The sequence below is a fragment of the Schistocerca piceifrons genome, chromosome 2 (assembly GCF_021461385.2).
Source record: "Schistocerca piceifrons isolate TAMUIC-IGC-003096 chromosome 2, iqSchPice1.1, whole genome shotgun sequence".
Lineage (NCBI taxonomy): Eukaryota > Metazoa > Arthropoda > Insecta > Orthoptera > Acrididae > Schistocerca > Schistocerca piceifrons.
This window is the reverse complement of record NC_060139.1, coordinates 135889452-135913718: the sequence shown is the minus strand read 5'-3', so window position 1 is coordinate 135913718 and position 24267 is coordinate 135889452. Positions and strand designations below refer to the sequence as shown.

At 40.5% G+C, this 24267-nt stretch overlaps 1 protein-coding gene across 1 annotated transcript in view; it reads left to right on the top strand.

The window, feature by feature from the left end:
• Window positions 1-1544: 1544 nt before the first annotated feature.
• The window catches only part of LOC124776487 (TBC1 domain family member 20), a 119001-nt gene continuing 96278 nt past the window's right edge, over window positions 1545-24267 (top strand). The window contains exons 1-2 of the mRNA XM_047251503.1: window positions 1545-2075; window positions 5304-5420. Coding sequence (XP_047107459.1) covers window positions 1811-2075; window positions 5304-5420 — 382 coding nt within the window. The 5' untranslated portion in view covers window positions 1545-1810. The remainder of the gene's footprint in view (window positions 2076-5303; window positions 5421-24267) is intronic.

Sequence of the window (24267 nt, the reverse complement as noted above, 5' to 3'; positions counted from 1 at the left end):
CCACTATTTAAAAAATTAAGAAATCGTTTAAATAGTTGGCCTGTTACCATATTTTTAACTGATGAAAAGTTTTATAATTTCACAACAGACTCACACGTCTTAAGGAGAGGTTATTATTGTTAACTGTTATTTATTGAGCATCCATTTTATCATATACAATGATATAGGAGTTGTCATGTTACATTATATGAGTTTGTAACTGTACAGTAAATTAATAACATAGGCCTACGGTGGTAAAACATATAAATATATATTTCATGCAGCATGTAGTAGAGAATAACAAAACAAACAATAATTAATTATTTACAGTGCATCCTATTTTCATACATTTGTTTTTCAGATATAACTTATCATTATCATTGACCACTATAGTAGAGAATAACAGAACAAACAATAATTAATTAATTATAGTGTATACAGGCAGACTATTTTCAAACATTTATTCAAATATGAATCATCATTATCATTGACCACTCTGAATAACAGAACAAGCAATAATTAGTTAATCCTAGTGTGTACAGGCAGACTATTTTCATACAGTTGTTCAAATATGAATTATCATTATCATTGACCACTATGTCACTATGTTTTGAAAATCCATGTACTCTGTAACACTGTAAAAACATTCTCTTAATAACATTTTTAAGCTCATTTTTAAAAATGTAAAACTTTTCTATCTTTTTATGCTTAAGGGAAGAGCACTAAAAAGGATTTTGGGGTGATATATTGCACTTTTGTGATATTGGGCTGTTTTGTGTGTTTCTCTGTGGATATCATTCCTGTATCTTGTTGGGCAGTCATGGCACTCACTATTTAAAGAAGAAAATTGGGGGTGAGATTATAAAAAGGAGATACTTTCGTAGATATATAAAGGTGGAAGCGACATTATTTGAAAATTTCCCTGCAGGACTCCCTTGGTGCAGCCCCTTTCATTATTCTTAATGCTCGTTTTTGAATAATGAATGACCGGTTTGCCAGACTTGAATTACCCTAAAATAAGACACCATACCGCAATAGACTACGCATAAGATCATAATAAGCACATATTACTGTTTTTACACGGCAGCAGTTTTTCAGCATTCTGAGTATGTAGCAGCATTTACTTAGCTTTTTATTGAGCATTTCAATATGTTTATCCCACTTTAGATGCTCGTCTAACCAGATCCCTAAAAATTTTGTGTTTGAAGTTTATTAAATCTTCTGGTCACCAAGTTTCAAAACTATATTGGGGTTTACTTTATTCGATACGTGGCTGAAATTCATCCATACTGTTTTTTTCTCATTTCCTAAACAGTTATCTTTAAACCATTTTCCTGCTTACAACATGCAACATGCAAATAATTACGATAACTAACATTGTTAATGACTATACGGTGATTAGCTATAGCTGTAGTGTTGTATGTATATGAATTTGTTTCCCCATCCAAAGCCAAATAATAATAAAGAAAAGTTGTAAGGTCATATTTTTGGAAATTAAGGAATATCGATTAGTACGATTAAAATCGATAATGTTAGTTAAGCCGTTATCGATAAACAAACAGCTGTTTTAGCAGCGGCATTTGACATGTTGTTGTTTTTATTTGGCTTGTGTAATTTAGAAAATGTACAACTTACTACGAATGTCGGAAACTGCCTCGGTTTCTGTTTCAATCAATGGAAAGAATGAAAATTGACATTATCTTTGCTGTTATTCATTGCAACTTGGCAGTAAGTAGCTTATTTTATTGTTCTGTGTAGCCACCGTCTTATCGCAAATCAACGTGCCTTGGGTAGATTCCTAGACAGAAGATCATGAGGAAGGTTTCTAAATATGTCACAAGAAATAGATGTTAACCCTCCGGTGGCAAGCGAGGATCATGCTGACAATGACAACGATCAAGAAAATATTGTTTCAAACGAGGTTGATGACAACTTAGTCGTTCCAACGAGCGTAAGTGGTGCAGTTGATGAACAAACTACGAATGAAGACGGCGGACCTGTGCCAGTTGATGAAGAAACTACGAATGAAGACGACAACCATGTGCAGGATATTGCCCCCAGTGACGATGAGGAGCAGGAACTTACATTCGAAGAAGGTAATCCACTATATTTATAATCCCTTGTCAATTCATCGGTGTGTATTGTTCCGTTGTGTGACAGTGTGCTACGAAGGCTTGTGCAACCAGTACTTCCATTGTGTCAAGCAATTTTTTATATGTATAATTACTGAAGTACTTCTTTTATTACCAGAAAATTCAGGAAATTTTTCAGAAATTTTCCAATAGGGGCAGTACTTAACTGTCATTTGATCGTGTTCGAAATGGTATAGTTTACATGAACATACATGTAAACATATAAGCAAACTTCATACATTATAACATCCAGTAACATTGTTTTCAGTAAGTGCTTCATGTAGATATATTTTTGCACGGTATAACTTGTTACTTTTCACACAGTGTTCACTCCACTGTATTAACATTGAAGCAAACAATTTTGTTTGAGATGGTATTATTAATTGGCTTACAGAATTAAGTACAACTTGCTACAAAATTGTGTGACTTGATTCTGAATATGATTTTCGCAATGTAGATACACTGAAACTTAGTAATGTTTTGATTAATTTCTCTTTCATGTGCATTTTATACTGTATGGTAGGTGTATAAAATTCGTCCATTATTTATGGGATAATTTTCAGTTGCTATAAGGCATGTTATTAATTTTGGTAATCATTTGTAATGTGACTTTGTGTCTATTTACAAAAATTCAGCAAACTAAACTTAATGTCTTGAGTGTTCCGTTTGAGATTTTCTTTTATTGTTTAACTATCTTCATTATATAGTTATATCTTACATCTATGCGTGTACTTCATTTGTGAGCTGCAGAAGTTGTCGCTTAATTTAATCTGGTATGCAGTTCCTTTCTTAAATTTACATGATTACATTTATTAGTTCCTGCATGATGAGAAGGTAAACTTTTTAGCTATGCATCAATTTTTACTAGCATCTAAACGGAGTACAATTACTCGACTTGTTTCCCACATTGTGTTCTGTAAATCATATTACAGGGGAGAACCTTTAGGAAGCAGAATGAATGAAATTATACATTAACAGGCTGAAGCAGAAACTGTAGGCTGCTTTCTAAAATTTTAATGATTGCTAAGCAAATGGAACACAGCATGTCTTGGGAAAGACACCTTCAGATATGAAAATAATAGGCGTACTCCACGGGAGCATTGTAAGACCATTACTTTTCGCAGTATATATAAATGACCTACTAGCCAACATTAGAAGCAGCATGAGGCTTTTTGTGGATGATGCTGTTGTTTCCAGAGAAGTTGCAAGGCTAGAAAATTGTAGTGAAATGCTGGAAGACCTGCAGAGAATTGATGCTTGGTGCAGGAAGTAGCAATTGACCCTTATTGTAAACAAATGTCACACATGTATACAGAGACAGAAAGACTCAGTATTGTATGATTATATGATTGCAGAACGATTCCTGGAAGCAGTTACTTCCATAACATATCTAGGAGTATGTATACAGAATGATTTAAAGTGGAGTGACCACATAAAATTAATTGCAGGTAAGGCAGATGCCAGAATGTGATTCATTGAAAGAATCCACTGGAAATGTAGTCCCTCAAAAACAGAGATAGCTTACAAAACACTCGTTCAACCAATAGTTGAATATTGCACATCAGTTTGGTATCTGTACCAGATAGGATTGATTAGAAAATATGGAAGTTCCAAAGAAGAGCAACCTGTTTCGTTACAGCTTCATTTATTAAGCATGGAAGTGTCACAGAGGTGCTCAGCCAACTCCAGTGGCTGATGCTGCATGAGAGATGGTCTGCGTCAGTGTGGTTTACTTTTAAAGTTCTGGGAGCCTACGTTCATAGAAGAGTTAATCAATGTATTGCTTCCACCTGCATGTATTTTGTGAAAGACGGGTGGCTTGCGGAGTATAGATGTAGTTGTGAATTGTAGACTCTGTTGTTGGCATTCTCTCTGGACTTCGAATGAATAAATTATATACAGATGTTCTTTTTGCAGCTTACAGTCACTCAGTGTAGTTAACTACTATTTGTTATGTCAAATAAGTTGCATTGTCACATGACATTTGGTGACTAATTTTCTGAATCATGTGTGAGAACAATTGTACGTTGAACATTGTGCTGAAACAATAAAATATGTCCTACATAAATTTTATGTCAATCATGCCTTGCAGGACTCCTCATGAACAACAGCATGTGATCAATACCTACCATACCAAACATACAGAATCTTGCAAGCATTGGCTTACCAATTACAAACGTGATCCTTAGTCTGATTGTGGTGAAAGACTCACCACTTTGATCAGGCAGTAGAGTATTTTTGTTGACCCAGCTGCCTTGTTTGCATTTGACTGCTCCTTATATTAAATTTGAGTCAAGAAAAGACAAAAAAATTATACAAGGGGGTTCAAACTACATATAGCAATATACAGCTGCGTTCAAGTCTCCTGACTCACTTCCTCCACTACTTACATATCATTCTAGGTTCACCAGTATCGATAACTTAGCACTGTTCTGACTTTAGCCCCATGCACCACAACAATTACCTTTTCCAATGATTAGATGTAGAAGTTCGCTCATTTAAAGTCCCTGGTGAAACATAAATAATTTAGAGAGATAAGATAACAAATCACCATTCTATGTAATATATAGGCCCATAAACAAGAAAGAGAACTTTGCTGGATTTTGTTGAGAGGTTTATGGTTGTGGGAAGGGACCAGGGAAAGGAGGGCTAGACCAAGATGGAGGTAATGAACTCCTTGAAAGGTAGTCGGGGGAGAGGGGGGGGGGGTTGGGTTGATAGATGAGAGTGGGTAAGATTCACGCTTGGATGGAGATATGGACTATCAGAGGCAGTGTTCGTTGTTGGCTTTTATTCCTTTCCTATGCACCTGCTGCTTTTCCCTCCCAGCTGTCACAGTCATCCCTGTACAACTGTCCCACTCACTCCTGGTATTATCTCTCCCTTGATCTGTTCCACCTATCTCAACCCCTCATCCCAGTGTAATTGTAGTGCTGGCCCAATGTATTCAGCTTTGACAAAGTAGCTATGGAATGTCTGACCATTACTCCATAAAACATAAATTACTTGTAGAAGTTTGTGTCTCTTTGTGCTGAGTTTAAATGGGCTTTCCACAAAGATTTGCTTGGTTATTTTAGTAGATAATTCTGAATAGAGCACCCAGTTGCAATGAGCTTATTTATTACTAATGTCTGAGGTTCAGTCTGACAATACTGATAGTAAGTAATTACATATGTTGCATTTTTGTTTCAGTTCCTGTTTCACCTGTTATGCAAGAGAAAATTAAGAGAATTGAAGCTGTTTTAGAGACATCACGTGATCCTAAAAGTCTAAAACAGTTTGCTTTGTCTGAAGGCGGTCTTGTCACTGGTAAATCTAAAAAATAATTAATAAATATGTCTATGGATAAATTAAAGCCAGAGTTGCAGATAATTCCTTAAGTGTATGATTATATTCACTTTTGATAGTGTGGCACCAATATTTATTGAAAGTTGGAAGCATGAAATTGGTGGAAAAAGTATTTTATTGAGGTATGGTAAGTTTTTGTAAGTGATATGTTTACATTACTGCTTTACGCGCTCCACAACGATGTAGATATGTATACACTGAAGTGCATAAAATAACTTCCCAACATTTACTTATACAAACCACATTACTACAGCGAAGAAGTCAGTAGTTTTGTAACATTCACATTCTTTGATATTATTGATAATATAGAAATTGGTTGGTTCTATTATGAAGACATTGCAACATTATGTAAATAGTAACTATGTGAGATTAGTCACACACTATCAGACTTTGTCTGTGAAATAAACAGAATATTAACATCCGTGACAAAATAATAATAAAAAAAATGATTTTCACTGGCATACCAGTGAAGAATATACCTGTATCCAAAATACAATGGTCGTTTCTGATAATAAAAATTCAGATCTAATTCATGAAGCAATCACTGCAGTTAAATAGTCAAATGGGGAAATATGTTCTGGAGTGTACTTTACTACAGATAAGTTGGAAAAGGTATCATTGTGGAGCCTAAGGGAGACTTAATCTTCGTTACACAAAGCTTCGTGATAGACACTGAAGTTGAGATCAGTGGCACCTACAGCATAACGGACTATGAGGCAGTCACTTCTATAAACAGAGAGATTCCAGGAAAGTGTGCACACACACGCAACCATCACACTCTTTCCCCTTAGCTGTGAAATTATCTTTAACCACCATTGCAATAATAAGAATCACACTACACTTATTGTTATTTTGAACACGTTGTTGTTGTTGTTGTTGTTGTTGTTGTTGTGGTCTTCAGGCCTGAGACTGGTTTGATGCAGCTCTCCATACTACTCTATCCTGTGCAAGCTTCTTCATCTCCCAGTACCTACTGCAACCTACATCCTTCTGAATCTGCTTAGTGTATTCATCTCTTGGTCTACCTCTACGATTTTTACCCTCCACGCTGCCCTCCAATACTAAATTTGGGGCCCCTTGATGCCTCAGAACATGTCCTACCAACCGATCCCTTCTTCTGGTCAAGTTGTGCCACAAACTCCTCTTCTCCCCAATTCTATTCAATACCTCCTCATTAGTTATGTGATCTGCCCATCAAATCTTCAGCATTCTTCTGTAGCACCACATTTCTAAAGCTTCTATTCTCTTCTTGTCCAAGCTATTTATCGTCCATGTTTCACTTCTATACGTGGCTACACTCCATACAAATACTTTCAGAATAGACTTCCTGACACTTAAATCTATACTTGATGTTAACAAATTTGTCTTCTTCAGAAACGCTTTCCTTGCCATTGCCAGTCTACATTTTATATCCTCTCTACTTCGACCATCATTAGTTATTTTGCTCCCCAAATAGCAAAACTCCTTTACTACTTTAAGTGTGTCATTTCCTAATCTAATACCCTCAACATCACCCGACTTAATTTGGCTACATTCCATTATCCTCGTTTTGCTTTTGTTGATGGTCATCTTATATCCTCCCTTCAAGACACTATCCATTCCGTTCAACTGCTCTTCCAAGTCCTTTGCTGTCTCTGACAGAATTACAATGTCATTGGCGAACCTCAAAGTTTTTATTTCTTCTCCATGGAATTTAATACCTACTCAGAATTTTTCTTTTGTTTCCTTTACTGCTTGCTCAATATACAGATTGAACAACATCGGGGAGAGGCTACAACCCTGTCTCACTCCCTTCCCAACCACTGCTTCCATTTCATGTCCTTCGACTCTTATAACTGCCATCTGGTTTCTGTGCAAATTGTAAATAGCCTTTTTCTCCCTGTATTTTATCCCTGCTACCTTCAGAATTTGAAAGAGAGTATTCCAGTCAACACTGTCAAAAGCTTTCTCTAACTCTACAAATGCTAGAAATGTAGGTTTGCCTTTCCTTAATCTTTCTTCTAAGATAAGTCGTAGGGTCAGTATTGCCTCACATGTTCCAACATTTCTACGGAATCCAAACTGATCTTCCCTGAGGTTGGTTTCAACCAGTTTTTCCATTCGTCTGTAAAGAATTCGCGTTAGTTTTTTGCAGCTGTGACTTATTAAACTGATAGTTCAGTAATGTTCACATCTGTCAACACCTGCTTTCTTTGGGATTGGAATTCTTATATTCTTCTTGAAGTCTGAGGGAATTTTGCCTGTCTCATACATCTTGCTCACCAGGTGGTAGAGTTTTGTCAGGACTGGCTCTCCCAAGGCTGTCGGTAGTTCTAATGGAATGTTGTCTACTCCCGGGGCCTTGTTTCGACTTAGGTCTTTCAGTGCTCTGTCAAACTCTTCACTCTTTCAAAGTTACACATTCCAAATTTGTCACAAACTTGTAAATCTGTGTGCAGCAAAGTCCACAAGATATCGTTACAAGACACATTTACGCATGACACAGCTAAGCCATTGCCTAAAAAGAGATATATTATTTATAATAAATTTCATTAACACTTTCGTTGCGGCTGACGCTTATAAGCGTCCGCACACATTGTCGGATTACTGAGTCTAGTTGCATCGTCTAAGCTAGCATCTAAGCATGTAAACGTTTGTTTTGTGTGGTCAGTTATCAAACGTATATTGTTCGTAATGGCGGCTAATGAACCGACACCTGGGCCTTCCAATGTGAAAAGGAGCAGGAAAAGTGTTAAATTGACAGAGGAACAGTTACTTTGTGTACTAGATGACAGTGATTTTCTGTGTAGTGAGGACAAGGCATACCACAGAGATTGTCATTTAGAGGCTGCTGAAGAATTGCAGAGTGATGATAGCATGGAAGCAAAGCTTTTGTATCTGTTTCATGACAGTTCCGAATCTGACGATACGGATCACGACAATTGTGTGGAAATCAACGACGAAAAAGTGCCCGACCTGTCACATGGAGATAATCCAGGTGAGTCCTGGCATAAAGAACCACATAATATGCAGTATCACCCATTGATGAAGGAAGAAGTTTTGCAAATTCATCCTGCTGGCAATTCTCCTATGGATTTCTTCAGATTATTGGTAACAGACGAATTGTTGCAACTTGTAGTTGACGAAACGAACGATAACGCAGTCAACATATGCTGAGCGAAAATACAAAGGAGGGATCTAGGATCTGTAAATGGAAACCTCTAAGAATAGGTGAATTACTAGTTTTCCTGCGTGTTTCGTTACATATGGGTAATGTTAAATATCCTCGATTACAAGACCACTGGAAGAAAGAACCACAGTTTGAGAATAGAGGAATAGCGATGAGTATAAGCAGAGACCGGTATTTGATCGTATTATGCTCTCTGCATTTTGCAAAAAATCCACTTCCAGATGATCGTTTAGATAAGATACGACCTATATTGGATTATTTTGACACGAGAATGTCTCAAGTGTATTACCCGGGAAGAGATCTATCAATAGAGGAATCAATGATTCTTTGAAGGAGAAGATTGTCATTTAGACAGTACATAAAAAGCAAATGTAATAAATATGGCATTAAGATGTACATGCTCAACAATCCAGATGGTTTCATAAATAAGTGCACTGTGTACAGGGGAAGTAGTGTAGATATGAGGGGGGAAAAGGTCACGCTGAAAAGGTCGTTTTGCATTTGATGGCAGAAAAGCTGCATGTTGGTCATCACATTTACTTGGACAATTATATAACAGTTTCCATTTAGCTACAACACTGTTGAACCTAACTTTCCACAGGTGTGCTCTGAAATTAAATGGGAAATATACCCTCGAAGACACTGTTTCGGCAAAACTTGGGAGAGGAGAGAGAATTGCGCGGTATTCTAATGGAGTTATGATTGGAAAATGGAAGGATTGACGAGAGGTTTCCTACATTTCCACAGAACATCTAAATGATATGAAGCAAGTGAGGAATGTGCTCCAGCAAATAGTCACGAAACCTTTGCCTATTATTAGGTACAATGCTTGTATGTCTGGGACTGATAACCAAGATCGGATGTTATCGTATAATTTATGTAAATAAAAGACTATCCACTGTCCGAAAAAACTATTCTTTCATGTCATTGACATGTTAGTTTTCAATTCTCTATATCTGCACAACAAATACTCAGGAAATAAAATGACATTGTACGATTACAGAATGAACATTCTAAAGGGCTTCCTTCCATTAATTGATGTTCCACGAAATGTGAGCAAGGAACATCACAAATAAACACACGTTGTGCAAAAGCGGGAAGCTACTGCAGGGGAGAAGCAAGTTATGAGGAAACGGTGTAAGAAGTGCACGGAACAGGGCAAGTGCACTTATACACCATATGAGTGTACAACCTGCCCAGACAAACCTGGATACTGCTTGAACTGCTGTATAATCTCCCAGAAGTAGCAAAAACGTGATAATATCGAGGAAATTACGATTATTAAAGACGACTTCTTTTAATTTTTTTGAATTGCATAGTTTCTTTTTATGATGTGAAAGGTGAGAACTTTTTTTATCTAGTACTCAGATAATGAGGTTTTGTTTCATGTTAAAGTTGACATTTTGCTTTGTAAAGCGTTCACTTCAGTTTTTTGCGAAAGAATTTGTTGCGCTAAATTTGTTTTAATAGCACCGCAATCAAAGTAATGGGGGACATGAGAGAAGCCTCCAAATAGGGTGTATTTCGCTTACTAATTTCTACACGTCCAGCGTCCCTTGGGTGTCTATGATAAATGTAGATGGGTAATTCTCTCATACCAGGAGCAAACATGCTACTAAATTGACGACCTCTATCAGAGTCAATCTTAAAAATGCGCATTTGAAGTATATATAATTTCAAATGAATCCAGTTTCTTTTTTTCTTTCTTAAGAATTTGCGTTTTCTAATCCAAATTTTTCCTGAATGCAGTGGATTTGTCACTTGTGTGAATTGTATTTTTTGTTACATTATCAACAAATCACAAACATCTGAATGACGCCTGTGACCCGTATAGGTGTCAGACAGCAAACAGATTTTAAAACATGACCTCAATACAGTCAAAGCTTATTTGAAGTAGTGTGTCTAAGGTGTCATCATTAAGTCAGTATAGAACATGATCCTACAGATATTACAAGGTCTTGACTTCGGCCTGTAGCTCAGGTGTGCTTAGGAGCATCGGCTCCGAGCGGTACCTGCCATTTCAGAGTGTTACCAGCCCGCACTCGCACGTTGCCGGGCCGCACTGGAGAGTTGCGCGCCTGCACCGATGCCGCAGCGAAAGTGTTAAGTAATAAATATACCGCTAATCAGTAACCAGATTTCTCACTTTCTTAAACATGCCTTTGCATGCAAGATGTTCCTTGAATTCATATTACACCCTTTTGATCCCAGAAAACTTTAACTTGGCTTTATGAATTATCTCAAAATATGATCCCATGTAACATTATGAAAATGAAAGAAATCAAAGTATGTGAGCTTTTTATTTTTGTATCACCTATCTCTGACCCGCAGGTGGCCCACAATTCCTTATGGGATACGCGTGTGGCGCACACGGGGCCCCGAGCTATTGAAGTCTCCTTCCTTTTTCTAGACTGCTTTCCTGTCCCTCTTCTCTCCTTCCCTGTCCTTGCTCCTTTTTCCCTCCCCCATCCTTTCCCTCTTGGTGGACTACTTTATATCGACCTGGCTATCCTACGGGCTTTGTTTTGGTATGTGCTCTTGCTTAGTTTGCTGTTTCCATCTCCTTTTCAGCATTTTTGGTCCCCTTCAGGTTTGACCTCCATTTCCAATATTTCCCGTTCAGCGTGAACCATTTGGGGATGAACTCCCAAGGTAGTTTCCATGGTACAGGCTTCTCTCCCCCTCCCCTCCATTTTCCCTTTGCACCCTGGCCCCCCTTCCTGCTAGGTCACCAGCATGGAAGCCAGTCCGTGTGGTGAAGCTGTTAAGTACCCACTTGGCTGAGCCCCCTTACAACACAGGAATCACACTGCTAGTACCTGAGCTGTTAATGCCTCGTGTATGCCAAGGAGGTGATGCTCATCACTTTGGGGCATCAGAACTCCTGGCAATGGCCGCCATGCCAGACGGCCCTTGCTGTGGCTGGGTGACTTCCACAGGGCGAGCCCCTGGTTGGAGTGGGTGGTACTAGGGCGGACGCCTTGAACATGAAGCGACAAAAACTTTAACATCCTGCCCATTCTGTGGCCGTCTCTAAGAATGATAGAAGACATGAGTCTCCTTCTGGTCCTTCAGCCTTCCCCTCCCTGGCCACCCCCTGGGAAGAGGGTCAAGTTCACTGGCTTGGGTTGAAACCTTTCCCTTGGTACCTGGTTTGTACCAGGACAGATAGCGAAAGTTTTGCCATGACCAAGCCTTTGTTTTTCTTGGAGACAATTGAAGATAAGTATTACGAAGTGGAATCCATGAGTAAAATGCGGTCTGGTTCTTTGCTTATAAAGACATTTTCTGCTGCCCAATCTGACTCCATGCATGCATGTGACCATCTTGGTGACAGCCCAGTCTCCGTCGCACCCCACCACGCTTTGAACTCAGTACAGGGCATCATTTTCCACTGGGATCTTCTTCTCCAAACTGATGAGGAGTTCCATGCAAACCTCGAGCAGTGATGAGTCTGATTTATCTACTGTGTACAGCGAGGCCCTAAAAACAATCACACCGATTAAGGCGCCTTTATCCTGGGCTTCGAGGGGGATACCCTCCCCGAGAAGGTCGAGGTGATAGTGTATCGGTGTGATGTAAAACCTTACATTCGACCACCGATGAGATGCCTTAAATGCTTACGGTTTGGACACACGTCTTCCCGTTGCACCAATGATCCCCTCTGTGGTGACTGTGGGTGCTCCGTCCATGACGGGAGTGCCTGTGCTCCCCTACTAGTGTGCGTAAATTGCAATGCGCAGCATCCTCCATGCTCGCCAGCATGCTTGGTGTATGTGAAAGAACGACGGAGTCAAGAGTACAGGACCTTAGGTCGACGTACCTACACCGAGGCTTGTCGAAAGTATGACTGGCTCCATCCCATGCCTATAACTTCCACTTTTGCATCAGTTATGTCCATTCCCCCTCCTACCCCCTCCTCTTCCCAGACCCATCCCATTCGCCCCACACCTTCTGCTTCACCCTCACTCTCCCACTCCCCATCAGTACCCATACCCGTCCCTTCGGGTGCTGCTCCCCCTCCCCCACCGGAGAAGTGTCCCCCTTCATCAGCAGCTGCCAGTACTGGAGCTCCTTCCTGGGACTCCTCATCCCGGCACCCTACTGAAAGGTGATCTGCAGCTCCACTTCGGCCACGCGATCCATGGCCGATGGGTGCCAAGATTGCCAGGTGTAATTCTGTGCCCAACCTCGCTGCAGTCTGCCCTTCTCTTCCTTCACAAGAGAAGAAAGAAACACAAGAACAAGGGCAAGGCCTCTCCTGTACCCCGAGGTGCCGTCTTCCCCTCCCCCAGCCAAGGAACCAACAGAGTCTGACCCGATCTATATGGACATTACCCCATCCTTATTGGTGATGGATGGTGACTCAGCGGCGTGACTGGCTCCGGTCCATTCCCTTCTCATTTGGACTCCAGCTTGAGAATCCTCCAGTGGAACTGTAATGGATATTTGAGTCACCTCCTGAGTTGCAGCCCCTTCTTTCCTCCTACTCTGCTGCTTGCATTGCTCTCCAGGAGACCCATTTTGTCAATTCTTACTCACACACCCTTCGGGGTTACGTGTTTTGTCGGAACCAAATTGGCCCCTTGCAGGCTTCTGGTGGTGTTTGCACCTTGGTCTGCAAGGACAATGTTAGTAAATGGATTCTCCTCCATACCACTCTGAAAGCGATTGCTGTCAGGGTCCATCTGGTGACACTAATCACAATCTGTAATCTCTACTTTCCACTTGACAGACCGCCCACATCCCTTGCTCTAACCACCCTTCTTCAACAACTCCCTTCTCCCTTCCTGCTTCTAGGGGACTTTAATGCCCACAACCCTTTCTGGGGTAGTCACACGACTATTGCCCTGGGTAGGACAGTAGAAGCTGTTCTGGCAGGGCTTGACCTCTGTCTACTAAACACGGCATTTCCATACACTTTAGTGTGGCACATGGCACTTTCTCTGCCATTGACCTCTCCATGTGCAGTGCCGATCTTCTTCCCTCCATTCAGTGGGGTGTCCACGATGACTTATGTGACAGCCATTATTACCCGATTGTTTTGATCTTTCTTCAGTGTATCTCACTCCGTCACCCTCCCAGGTGGACCTTCTCTAAAGCTGATTGGGGTGCCTTCTACTCTGCTACCATCCCCCCTGTACTACCACACAGCGGTATTGGTGAGTCTACTCAGACTTTGACTGCCACCATTCTTTCCACTGTTGTTTCAGCCATCCCTTCTTCTTTGGGTTTCCCCCATCGGAAGATGGTCCTTCGGTGGACTCCGGAAATTGCTGCTTCCATAGAAGACTGCCACCGTGCTCGTCAACGCTTCAAGTGGCACCCTTCTACTGCTCTCCTTCTGATATTTAAATGATTCCGCACCTGGGCCTGTTACCTAATCAAATTTCAGAAATGGATTTGCTGGAAACGATATGTGGCTACCATAGGACCACACACACGCTCTTCACAAATCTGGGCAAAACTCGGGTGAATTTTTGGCCATCATCCTCCCACCAGAATTGCAGGAATTTCTGTGCATGGTGTTGTCCTTACCCATCCGGACTTTGTCACAGAGCATTTTGCTCAACACTATGCTCAAGCCTCCGCATCGACTCAATATCCACCCATGTTCCTCCTCCTGAAAGAATGCTCAGAACAACTGCCTTTGTCTTTTGTTTCTCGCTGCTTGGAGCCTTATAATGCCCCATTTAGTAAGTGGGAATTCGCCAGCGCCCTCACCCTTTGTCCCGACGCGGCTCCTGGACCGGAGTGGATACATAACCAAATGCTCCACCACTTATCAGTGGCTGGCCACCGTTGTATACTGACCCTTGCGGCTTGCGACTGGTGCCTTCTGGACCAGCCCCGTGATTAGCCTTCTCGCAGAGGTGGGGATTCCACCGCTGCGAGTTTTGTGCCAACAAGAGCTGATATCTTATGTGCTCCGCAATTGGTGCACCCCAAAGCACCCTAATTATGGTCTCCTTTATCCAGACACGGAGATCAACCTCCCACGACGGTGGCCACAAAGTGGGCTTACCGTGGCTGCCAGCATTCAGTTGCTCTTTTATGAGCTCCAGCACTTCCCTTTACCACCTCTTTTTCTCTGGTCACGCACATACCCCTCTATGGTGCGTCTCTCAGCCACAGCTCTGTCTTGATCTCTCCATCAATTCAAAGGATTCTGCCCCTTTGGAGGCTCTTCACCACCAATTCTACTGTCTCCTCAATTCATTCCAGGGTTCGCAATTGATATATACTGATGGCTCCATGGTTGCTGGTCACACTGGTTATGCTTACACTTATGCGAGACACACAGAACTTTGTTCCTTGCCAGATGGCTGTAGTGGTTTTACTGCAGAATTGGTAGCCATCTTGCATGCACTGGACCATGTCCGTTTCTGCTCAGGACTGTCCTTCACTATCTGTAATGACTCCTTGAGCAGTTTGCAAGCTATCGGCCAAAGCTTCCCTCGTTACCCATTGATCATAGCTATCCAGGACTCCCTTTCTCTCCTTGATCAACGTGGATGCTCAGTGGTTTTCCTTTGGACTCCAGGCCATGTGGCGCTCCCTGGCAATGAACTTGCAAATTGACTGGCTAAATTGGCTACTAACAGACCACCTCTTGCTATTAGCATTCCGGAAATAGACCTTTGCTCGGCATTAGAATGTTGGGTTTTGGGACTTTGGAATGCAGAATGGCACACTATTTCTTCGCCAAACAAGCTCAGGGCAATAAAGGTTTCTACAACTATGTGGCGGTCCTCCTTACGGGCCTCTCGTAAGGCCTTTGTCGTCCTTTGCCGGCTTCGCATTGGCTGACTCACAGTTATCTCCTCCGTTGTGAAGACCCCCTCTCTGTCTGCTGGCTGTGGTTCATCTCTTACTGGACTGTCCCAACTTAGCCACCCTGCAACGAACTTTTAGCTTTCCTGACTCACTACTCATGGCGTTAGCCGACAATGCCTCAGTGCCTGATCTAGTTTTATGATTTCTGCATTCTGGGGTTTTTTATTGCTTCATTTAAGTGATAATTAATTGAAACCCTCTGCTGCCGACAGGTGTTGTTGATATACCTCGATGGGGACAGCTGAGATCTCCTGCTTGCATGGTAGATGCTCTATCCATCTGAGCCACCGAGGACACAGATAAATAATGCAACTGCAGGGACTTATCCCTTGCATGCTTCCCGTGAGATCCACATTCCCAACTGTCCACAACTACATACGTAATGTGCCCAATAGATATTTGCCCGTCCACTCATTACTCACGCACACTAAGGTGATAATTCCCGTAAGAGTTCGGGCAAACTGTGCACATTCACACAGACGAAGGTCAATGGCCAGGTAGCCTTTAACTATGTATGAAGATAATAACTGCTCTCGAAAGAACAGATACCATTGATGACTGTGCAGCTTCTCTAGAATAAATGATAATTAATTGAAAGCCGCAGCTGCCAACAGGTGTTGTTGATATACCTCAATGGGGACAACTGAAAATGTGTGCCCCGACCGGGACTCGAACCCGGGATCTGTATTTAAGGGTGGGACCTTCAACTTATCAGTGGGTGGAGGGGATGGCTGGCCGTCTTGCTCCCCCCCTTCGCCCCGATTGGACTGGCTTCAACTGGGCTTGGTGGTTCACCCCTGCCCTCTGCCTTCCCACTCCTTTCCTTATGGGTCTGTTTTATCTTGAGTGTGTATCTTGTCTACCTGTGCTTCTTCCTGCATGCCCGTCATTAGTCACTTTCTTTCCCTCTTCTTCCGCCTTCTTCCTTCCTTCTCTATCAATAGTTCGTAATTTTATAGCCATTGTAGTTCCCTCTTATAGTGTGAGGTTTTATCGGTTTTAGTTATTCCAAGGTCGGAAGGACTGATGACCATGTGATTTGGTCCCTTCTCCAATCCAACCAAGCAATCTATCTCTGACAATATCGGCATTGTGATAATCTTTATAGATTTCAGGCCTACATTATCCATACAGTAGGGAAAGGAAAAGGAAAATTTAAGTTACTACATAAAATCTATTAAAATCCTTGCCAATTCTTTTTGCAGTTAAAGTAAAGTAAAAATAAAAATACATGCTGTTCGTTCCTGTAAATCATAGATGCCATTTGGTGAAAAAAGCAATATCATACTAAAGTAAGAACACCACCAGAGAACTAGGTGATATACATAGAAGTTACAGTGAATTAGAACTTTTTAAAAAAATTCTAGTGTGCTGTGTGCGCCTTGATTGTTTCTTACATTTTACTGAAAATTTAAAAACAAAATTATATTCTACAATATATAAAAGCAATGAAAAAAACATTTATAGGTAGAAAGGATTTTTCTACAAAACAGAAAATGAGGAATGATTTAGTAGAATATACATGTTGTCAGCTGCTGATGGGACTCTTATTTCAGGTTGTGAGGTATTTACATTACTGACCGTATGCTCAACAGAGGCAACATGACCCAGACAGCACAGGGCAGTATCCGGCTGTAGATTGATGTCACATGTCTTCTAGCTATGATGTGTCTGTGTTAACTTGATTCCCTGCTGTCCTTACATTTAGTACGACAACTTTCAGGTCACCAGATGTCACCTGTGACATATGTATACGAAGTTTGTGGATGCTTATTTTTGTTTTACATTAATCTATATAAACAAACATGTAAATGTTCATTTGTACAAAATTGTAAATCTCTGAAAGTTTTTTTCCGATTACTTTGAAATTTTGGCACAATGTTGCATTTGAATACATGCATTTTTTTATGTACCTTCTGGAGTGCCATTTGGCATATAATTATATACATAGTGTGTCTATAATTAAATTTCCACTTTAAAAATGCTGTGGGAAAAGAACCACTGCTCAGAATGATGTCAAATTTGAACAGCATGTTATTGACACAGGGAGAAACACCATGGAACAAAAAATAAAATCATGGAAATTTGACTAATAGCTGGCACTATTAAGTGTCAGAATATGTGCGCCTATACACAGGTGGCACATGGCTGTTCCTCAGTTTGCATTCAAGACACCGAACATGACTGTCTCCATAAAGGATCGTACGCTGCTGGTAAAGTTCTTTTACAAAAATGGTGACTGTGCACCAGTAGCTCTGCAGAAGTTCTGGACCCTCAGGAGTAAGAAAAAAGGCATTGGTCCAATGTCTAGAGAAAATGATTGCAACATTCTAGAAGACATGTTCTTTTGAAGTGCAGTGAGTTAGAGGGAGGAAAGCAATTGATCAGACATCTGTCGAAGATGTGGCCACAGCATTGCAAAAGGAGTTGAGCGATGGTGCGCCAACATTCAGTGTGTGGGGAATTACCTTAGCATTGGACATGCGTGCAACAATGGTGCATAAAATCCTATGAAACACCCTGCATTATTATCCATACAAAACAACTCATGTTCAAGAGATACTTCCTACTGACCTGTCAGCAAGACAAACATTTGCTCTGAAATTTCTTGCTCACATCGAAGTAGAGGGACATGTCAATAAGCAGAATAGCAGGATGCAGGCAACGGAAAATCCCCATACACATCAACCAGTACCACTTCATTATGCGAAGATGACTTTGTGGTGTGGGATTGTCTTGTTCGCTTGCTTTATTTCTTCATTTGTTTTCCTTGGTGTCGACTTACTGCATTGCTACACTGGCTGAAAAATGGGGTTGGAAGATCAACACTGACTACTTCAAATGATGTAGCTGACAGGTGCACATTTGCGTTTCACAGTTCTTTACTTTTAATGTTCATAACCCCCAATAATACACAGTTATATGGCCAGTGCACTATTGTTTAACTTTCGATAAGTCTCATTAATAGGTTGCAAGTGAAGATCCACATACTGCTTCAATAGTTTACTGTTGTACATCAAAAAGCAGTAAAAACCTAACCACACAGTTCACAACTCTTGCAGAATATTGCAGTGTGTATCGAACAGACGCTGTTATTGTCTTAACACATAGCCTAATTGTGTTGCACTTATTTCACAGTTAAGTTGATGCATTGTTGTTGTTATAACCAACACAGGTTTCTTGTCTGAAACTTGGCCGTGGGCTGACTGACTCGGGACCAAAAATCAGGCTTTTATATATCCCCACAATAATAGGTACTGAAACTACACATTGTTTGAAGTTCAATTTACAGGAACTACAATTAAAACTTAACTATTAAATTAACTTTTTAACAGTTTCTTATACCACAAGAGTTAGGCTGAATTATTTATTTAAATCATGAAATTAACAAATATCATTATACAAACACTAATTTTGACAAAACTGTTAATTACTTTGGAATAAATTAAGGGCTGACTTTGCTAACATGTTTTCGGATGGGGCGAAATAGATACTTTATAATTACTAGTATTTCGTTTTTCAAATGTTTATAATTTGTACAGAATTTATATTTGTTTATAAGTCAACACTAGAATTCAAGTTATGAAACAATTACTGATTTTGCCCTATAATGAAAGTTACTAACTAGGAATAGTGAAAATAAATTAGAAAATCAATTACATACATAAAACTAAGCACAAAATTAATCTGGTGGTATATTCTTTAAGACTAAGGGCCAACCTTTTTCTTTTTTGAAAATGCAGATTATACTCACAGATGTTAATGATAATTAGATAAGTGGATAATTAGATAAGTGTGAAAAAAAAAATGAATTTCAAGGAGGCAGATGGCAAAACAAGAGGCAAAGTAAAAAAATCCCAGCTTGCTCACCACAGGATGTTGGCATTATTTATCGTAGGGCCATATTTTTTTGAGGAAATGAGTTCTGCGTCTACTGTGACCAGTACTGCCATGGGTAAATGCTACGAGAGTCTTGCGCATCAGCATCATTCCAAACCTTCAACAGTGTTGATGTGTGAGTAGGATTATTTTTATGCAAGATGGTACTCCCCTGAACATAGCACAGCCAGTGAAGCAGCTGTTGCAGAGGCATTTCAGAATTGCTAGAATTATCACTCATCATTTCTCTACCACCTGATGTCCAGATCACTTGATCTTAATCCATGTGACTTCTGGCTTATCTGAAAGATGATGTATTCGGTGCTCCAATTACGAACATGGCCATCGCCTGCTGTGCCACGCTGTCATCATGATTGCAGCCGGAGACATTGCCGACATCGTCATTTGACTGATGCTTTGCTTGGCTCTGCTCTTTGCACTGTCAGCAATGCCAGACGTCTACTGTTTCACATGAGAGGAGACTGGGTGCCTCCACCAAGCTCTTCCTGATGCACTACGCTGATGGCCAGAATAAAGAAGTTAGCTGAACAAATCCACTGTCGGCCTGATGCTCATTTCACTCTCCATAGGAGACAATCAAAGGGATTGATGTTGGATCATTGACATCGCCATCTTAGAACAATGTCTGAACCTACAGCCTATGGTACGATGAGTCCAAAAAATTGTGTATTGTATTTTGGTCATAGAGAAGAGTTTTGACAGCATTTTGTAAAGTAGATTTTATTCCAAGTAGAGGAAAAGTGTGTTTGTCTAGTTTTAGAGGTAATGGAAGTTCTGATTGTTTAGAGCCTGTTAGATGTGAACCTTGAGGGTCACTCAGTGCCCTGTACAAAAAGAGTTCAAGTAAAATGTTATACTTGTAATCATTGGGGGCATATGGCTGGGCAATTCTTGGGAGTTGAGTTGGCTTATGATTAGATGGAAGAATGAAGTTAATAGATTTTGTTTTCTTGTCTTGTGAATGTTAGTTCTCAAAATGAATGTTGTCAAGGACAAAGCTTTGACAGTGCCAGAGACGCGAGATGTCGGAGCCAGAAGTAGTATACGTATTGTTAGGAAAGGTAGCATGACTAACAGCAAATAACACAGAGCTGCATGGGTTCGTAGAATCACAGTCATCACAAAGGATTGTAGATTTGTCAATCACAAGTTTAATTGCTCCTTTTTCTGGCAAGGCAACCAAGAATGTGCAGACCTTTGTGGGAGACCTCAGAAATATGGCACAGATGGAAGTTTGGTCTGATAAGGAATTATTGAATGTTGCAAAGTTGAGACTAACAGGGTAAGATAAAACTTATGTATGACATACAGAAGCTCTTAAGGGAGCTTTGCTTGGGAACAATTAGGGGTAATAACTAAGAAAAATATGGGAACTGTAAAACAATTTTTTAAAGTGGTTTCATGCAGAAATCGCAGGACATGTATGGACAGGAGGTCTGACGGATTTTGTGGTGAGCTATAGAGTGTGAGGATATTGATTTGTCAACTAGAGTACAGGGTAAACAGATAGTGTTTGCAGCTAGTATAAATGTTTCAGGTGTGGATGAACGGGCATTTAAGGAGGCATGTCATCAGCCTCAGGCCATTGTGGATTAAGTGAGAGGAAGTAATAGTTTTAGAAGTAGAGCAATGGGGAAGAATAAGGCATTAGTTACAAGTGGTAACTCCAGGTCCATTACAGTCATTCCCAGTAAGATTGGATGCTATGAAATCATGTGAAGAGGAGGATTGTGAGATAGGTAGAATAGTAGGAAAACTGGGTTGAGGGTTTATTGGACACAGGGATGCATGTGTCAGTCACCAGTAGTGATCTGGTGAAACGTAAGCAATGGGACTCACCACGATACAGGTATCTTGGAGTGAGGGATAAAGATCTCACTCCGTGAGGATTGATGGACACAAACTTTTGCCTGGATACAGTTCAATTTAAACAGTGTGGAGAGATTTTGCCACACATGAGTGACGGCTATGACATGTTTGTGGGATTAGATTTCTTAAGTCAGCATTGTGCCATTATTGATCTTCGCAACATAGTGTGGAACATGATGGAAAAATTTTTGAGTTAGATTTGGTGTAGCGATGTCACCATGAATGACCACACTAAGACTTGACTCACACGATTGTGTACCTAAGGATACTGGGAAATCACTTGGGATCATTGTTGATTCTAGTTTGCCAATAGGTGATGGAACCATTAGAGGAAAGTATTAGATGATACGATTTGCTTAGTTAAAAGAGGTATTGTATGCATAAAGAAATAAAGGGTGTGAAGAAGGTACCTGCTTATGTAGATAATTTTAGCGCAGAGGACATAGGATTAACAAAGGGGCTGGTAATCGCTAATATGGATATCCTGGAGGAAGAAGAATGGGACATAGAGGGGTGTCAGCCACAGACAGTTGCCAGACACCATTGAAACTGGATTAAGAGAAAAATTGAAGTGCCTAATGGGAAGCAATATGGAATGGATGGAAAAAAAGGATTTATTTTTTTCAAAAGGGCCATTACCAGGTATACATGTTACACAGCACCACATACCAACTGGGAACGAATCACCAGTCTACTACAAACTATACAGGATACCTAGGTTCTTGCTGCCAATTTTGCAGGAATTTCTCAATTGACAGCTGAAAGATGAGATTATTGAAGAAAGTAATAGAGCATTGGAGGGCAGGAATACCCATCGTGTCAAAAGAAAATCAGTGGATGGAACACAAAAATGTAGGTTTTGTTGTGACTACAGACACCTAAATGTGAAAACCATAAAAGACGCCTACCCTTTGCCAAACATCACAGAAACTTTGGACCATTCAGGGCAATGCAAATATTTTTCAGCAATGGATTGCAGGAGTGGTTATCATCAAATAGAGGTTGCATTGCAGGATTGCCACAAACAGCATTTTCGACAATGTGAGGACATTTCCAATTCAAAACAATGCCATTTGGATTAAAAAATGTAACTGCAACATTTCAGTGATTGTTGGACGGAGTACTCAGAAGTTTAAAACCGTGGTAGTGTCTAGTATCTCTCTATTACGTGATCGTCTATGGGAGTGGTACGGAACACTGTACTCAATGATTAAGGGAAGTATTCATAAGATTAAAAGCAGCGAAGTTAACTTTGAGTGGAGAAAAGTGTAATTTTGTGATGGAAGTGGTAGCATACGTAGGTCATATTGTAGGTAAAGATGGAGCTGTATGTGAATTTATCATACCAGAATATGTAAAGGAGTTGCAATCGTTCTTAGGAGTCACAAACTATTACTGCCACTTCGTAAAATGATTGCGGTATTGTCACACCATTGACACAATTGTTGAGAAAGGGACTAAATTTGTGTGGTCAGAATAGTGCTAGCATGCTTTTGAGGAGCTAAAAAAAGTTTTAAGATGGAGTACAATATTGGTCTTTCCGGATTTTAATAGAGAATTTGTTGTATCATGTGATGCATCAGCACTTGACTGTGTGCTGTCACAGGAGGTAGAAGCCATAGAACATCCAGTAGCTTACACATCAAGACAACTAAATTCTGCAGAAAGAAATTATCGCACAATGGAGAAAGAGATTTTAAGCCTTATTTAAGGAATCACATATTTCAGATGTTATCTGTACATTAAAAAGTGTAGAGTAATAGCAGATCATGTGGCATTAAAATGGTTGTTGATGTTAAAGAATCCTTCTAATAGATAGAAGCGATGGGCAGTAATACTAAGTGAATTTGATATTAAAGTCACGCATGAACTTGGGAAGAAGCACAGAAATGCGGATGGCTTAAATTGACAAGTAGCAGTATTACTTATTTTCGGTAATGAACATAAGGAATGGCCAACTGCACAGAAAGCAGGTGATGAATGTAAGCAGTATTTTAAGCAGTCAGTTTTGTATGCTATGTCATCAGAACAAGACATAACCAGGGAAAAAGCACCACAGGTGCAAAGATTTGAGCTGGTGCCAGTGCAATTAGAGACTTGCCACTTGCACGAGTTTTTGCCAGTGCCGCAGGTGGTGCTGAGTATGAAGAAATCAACTTCACCTCAGCCAATTGCCGGCAGAGTACAATACGCCAGTGACCGACAACAGTGGACAGAAGCCTGCTTGGAAGATAGAAAAGCAGCTCTCACCCCCTTGGTTATAGATCATCATCCGAGGCTGAATTAGACAGGGAACATCATTTAGTGAACTCTTAGAAGTGAACAGACAGTTGTTGTAAATTGCATTTGCTATGTACTGAGAAATTTGCCAAAGGTTATTTGCACTTAGCCATTGAGGGACATTTTTTATTATGGTACATGCAGTGTTGGAGGCCTTGTTATTCAACAAGTCACAAAGATAAGTAAACGCTTTTAACTCATTGGTGTGGCTTTGTCACTAATTTGTTGGAATGTTGTAGAACCTTCATTCTCCTATCTTATTACCTGACCCTGCGGCATAGCTGTGCAATAGTGGCAGAGAGAAATTGTCTTAGTGGTGTACTGCACCAGAAGCCATTTCACAAACACTCAAACTTGGCCTACCATAACAACAGCTTATCGTAAGAATTCTACTACCATAGGATCTGAACTTACAGTAACAATAAACAAGGCTTACTGCCAGAGAAAGAGAAAGAAAGAAAGAAAGAAGAGAATAGCCCGCATCTCGTGGTCGTGCGGTAGCGTTCTCGCTTCCCACGCCCGGGTTCCCGGGTTCGATTCCCGGCGGGGTCAGGGATTTTCTCTGCCTCGTGATGGCTGGGTGTTGTGTGACGTCCTTAGGTTAGTTAGGTTTAAGTAGTTCTAAGTTCTAGGGGACTGATGACCATAGAAGTTAAGCCCCATAGTGCTCAGAGCCATTTTTAAAGAAGAGAATATGGACAGAGAGGTGGGAGGAAATGTACATATAGGCAGGGGGAAATGGAAGAGGGGAGA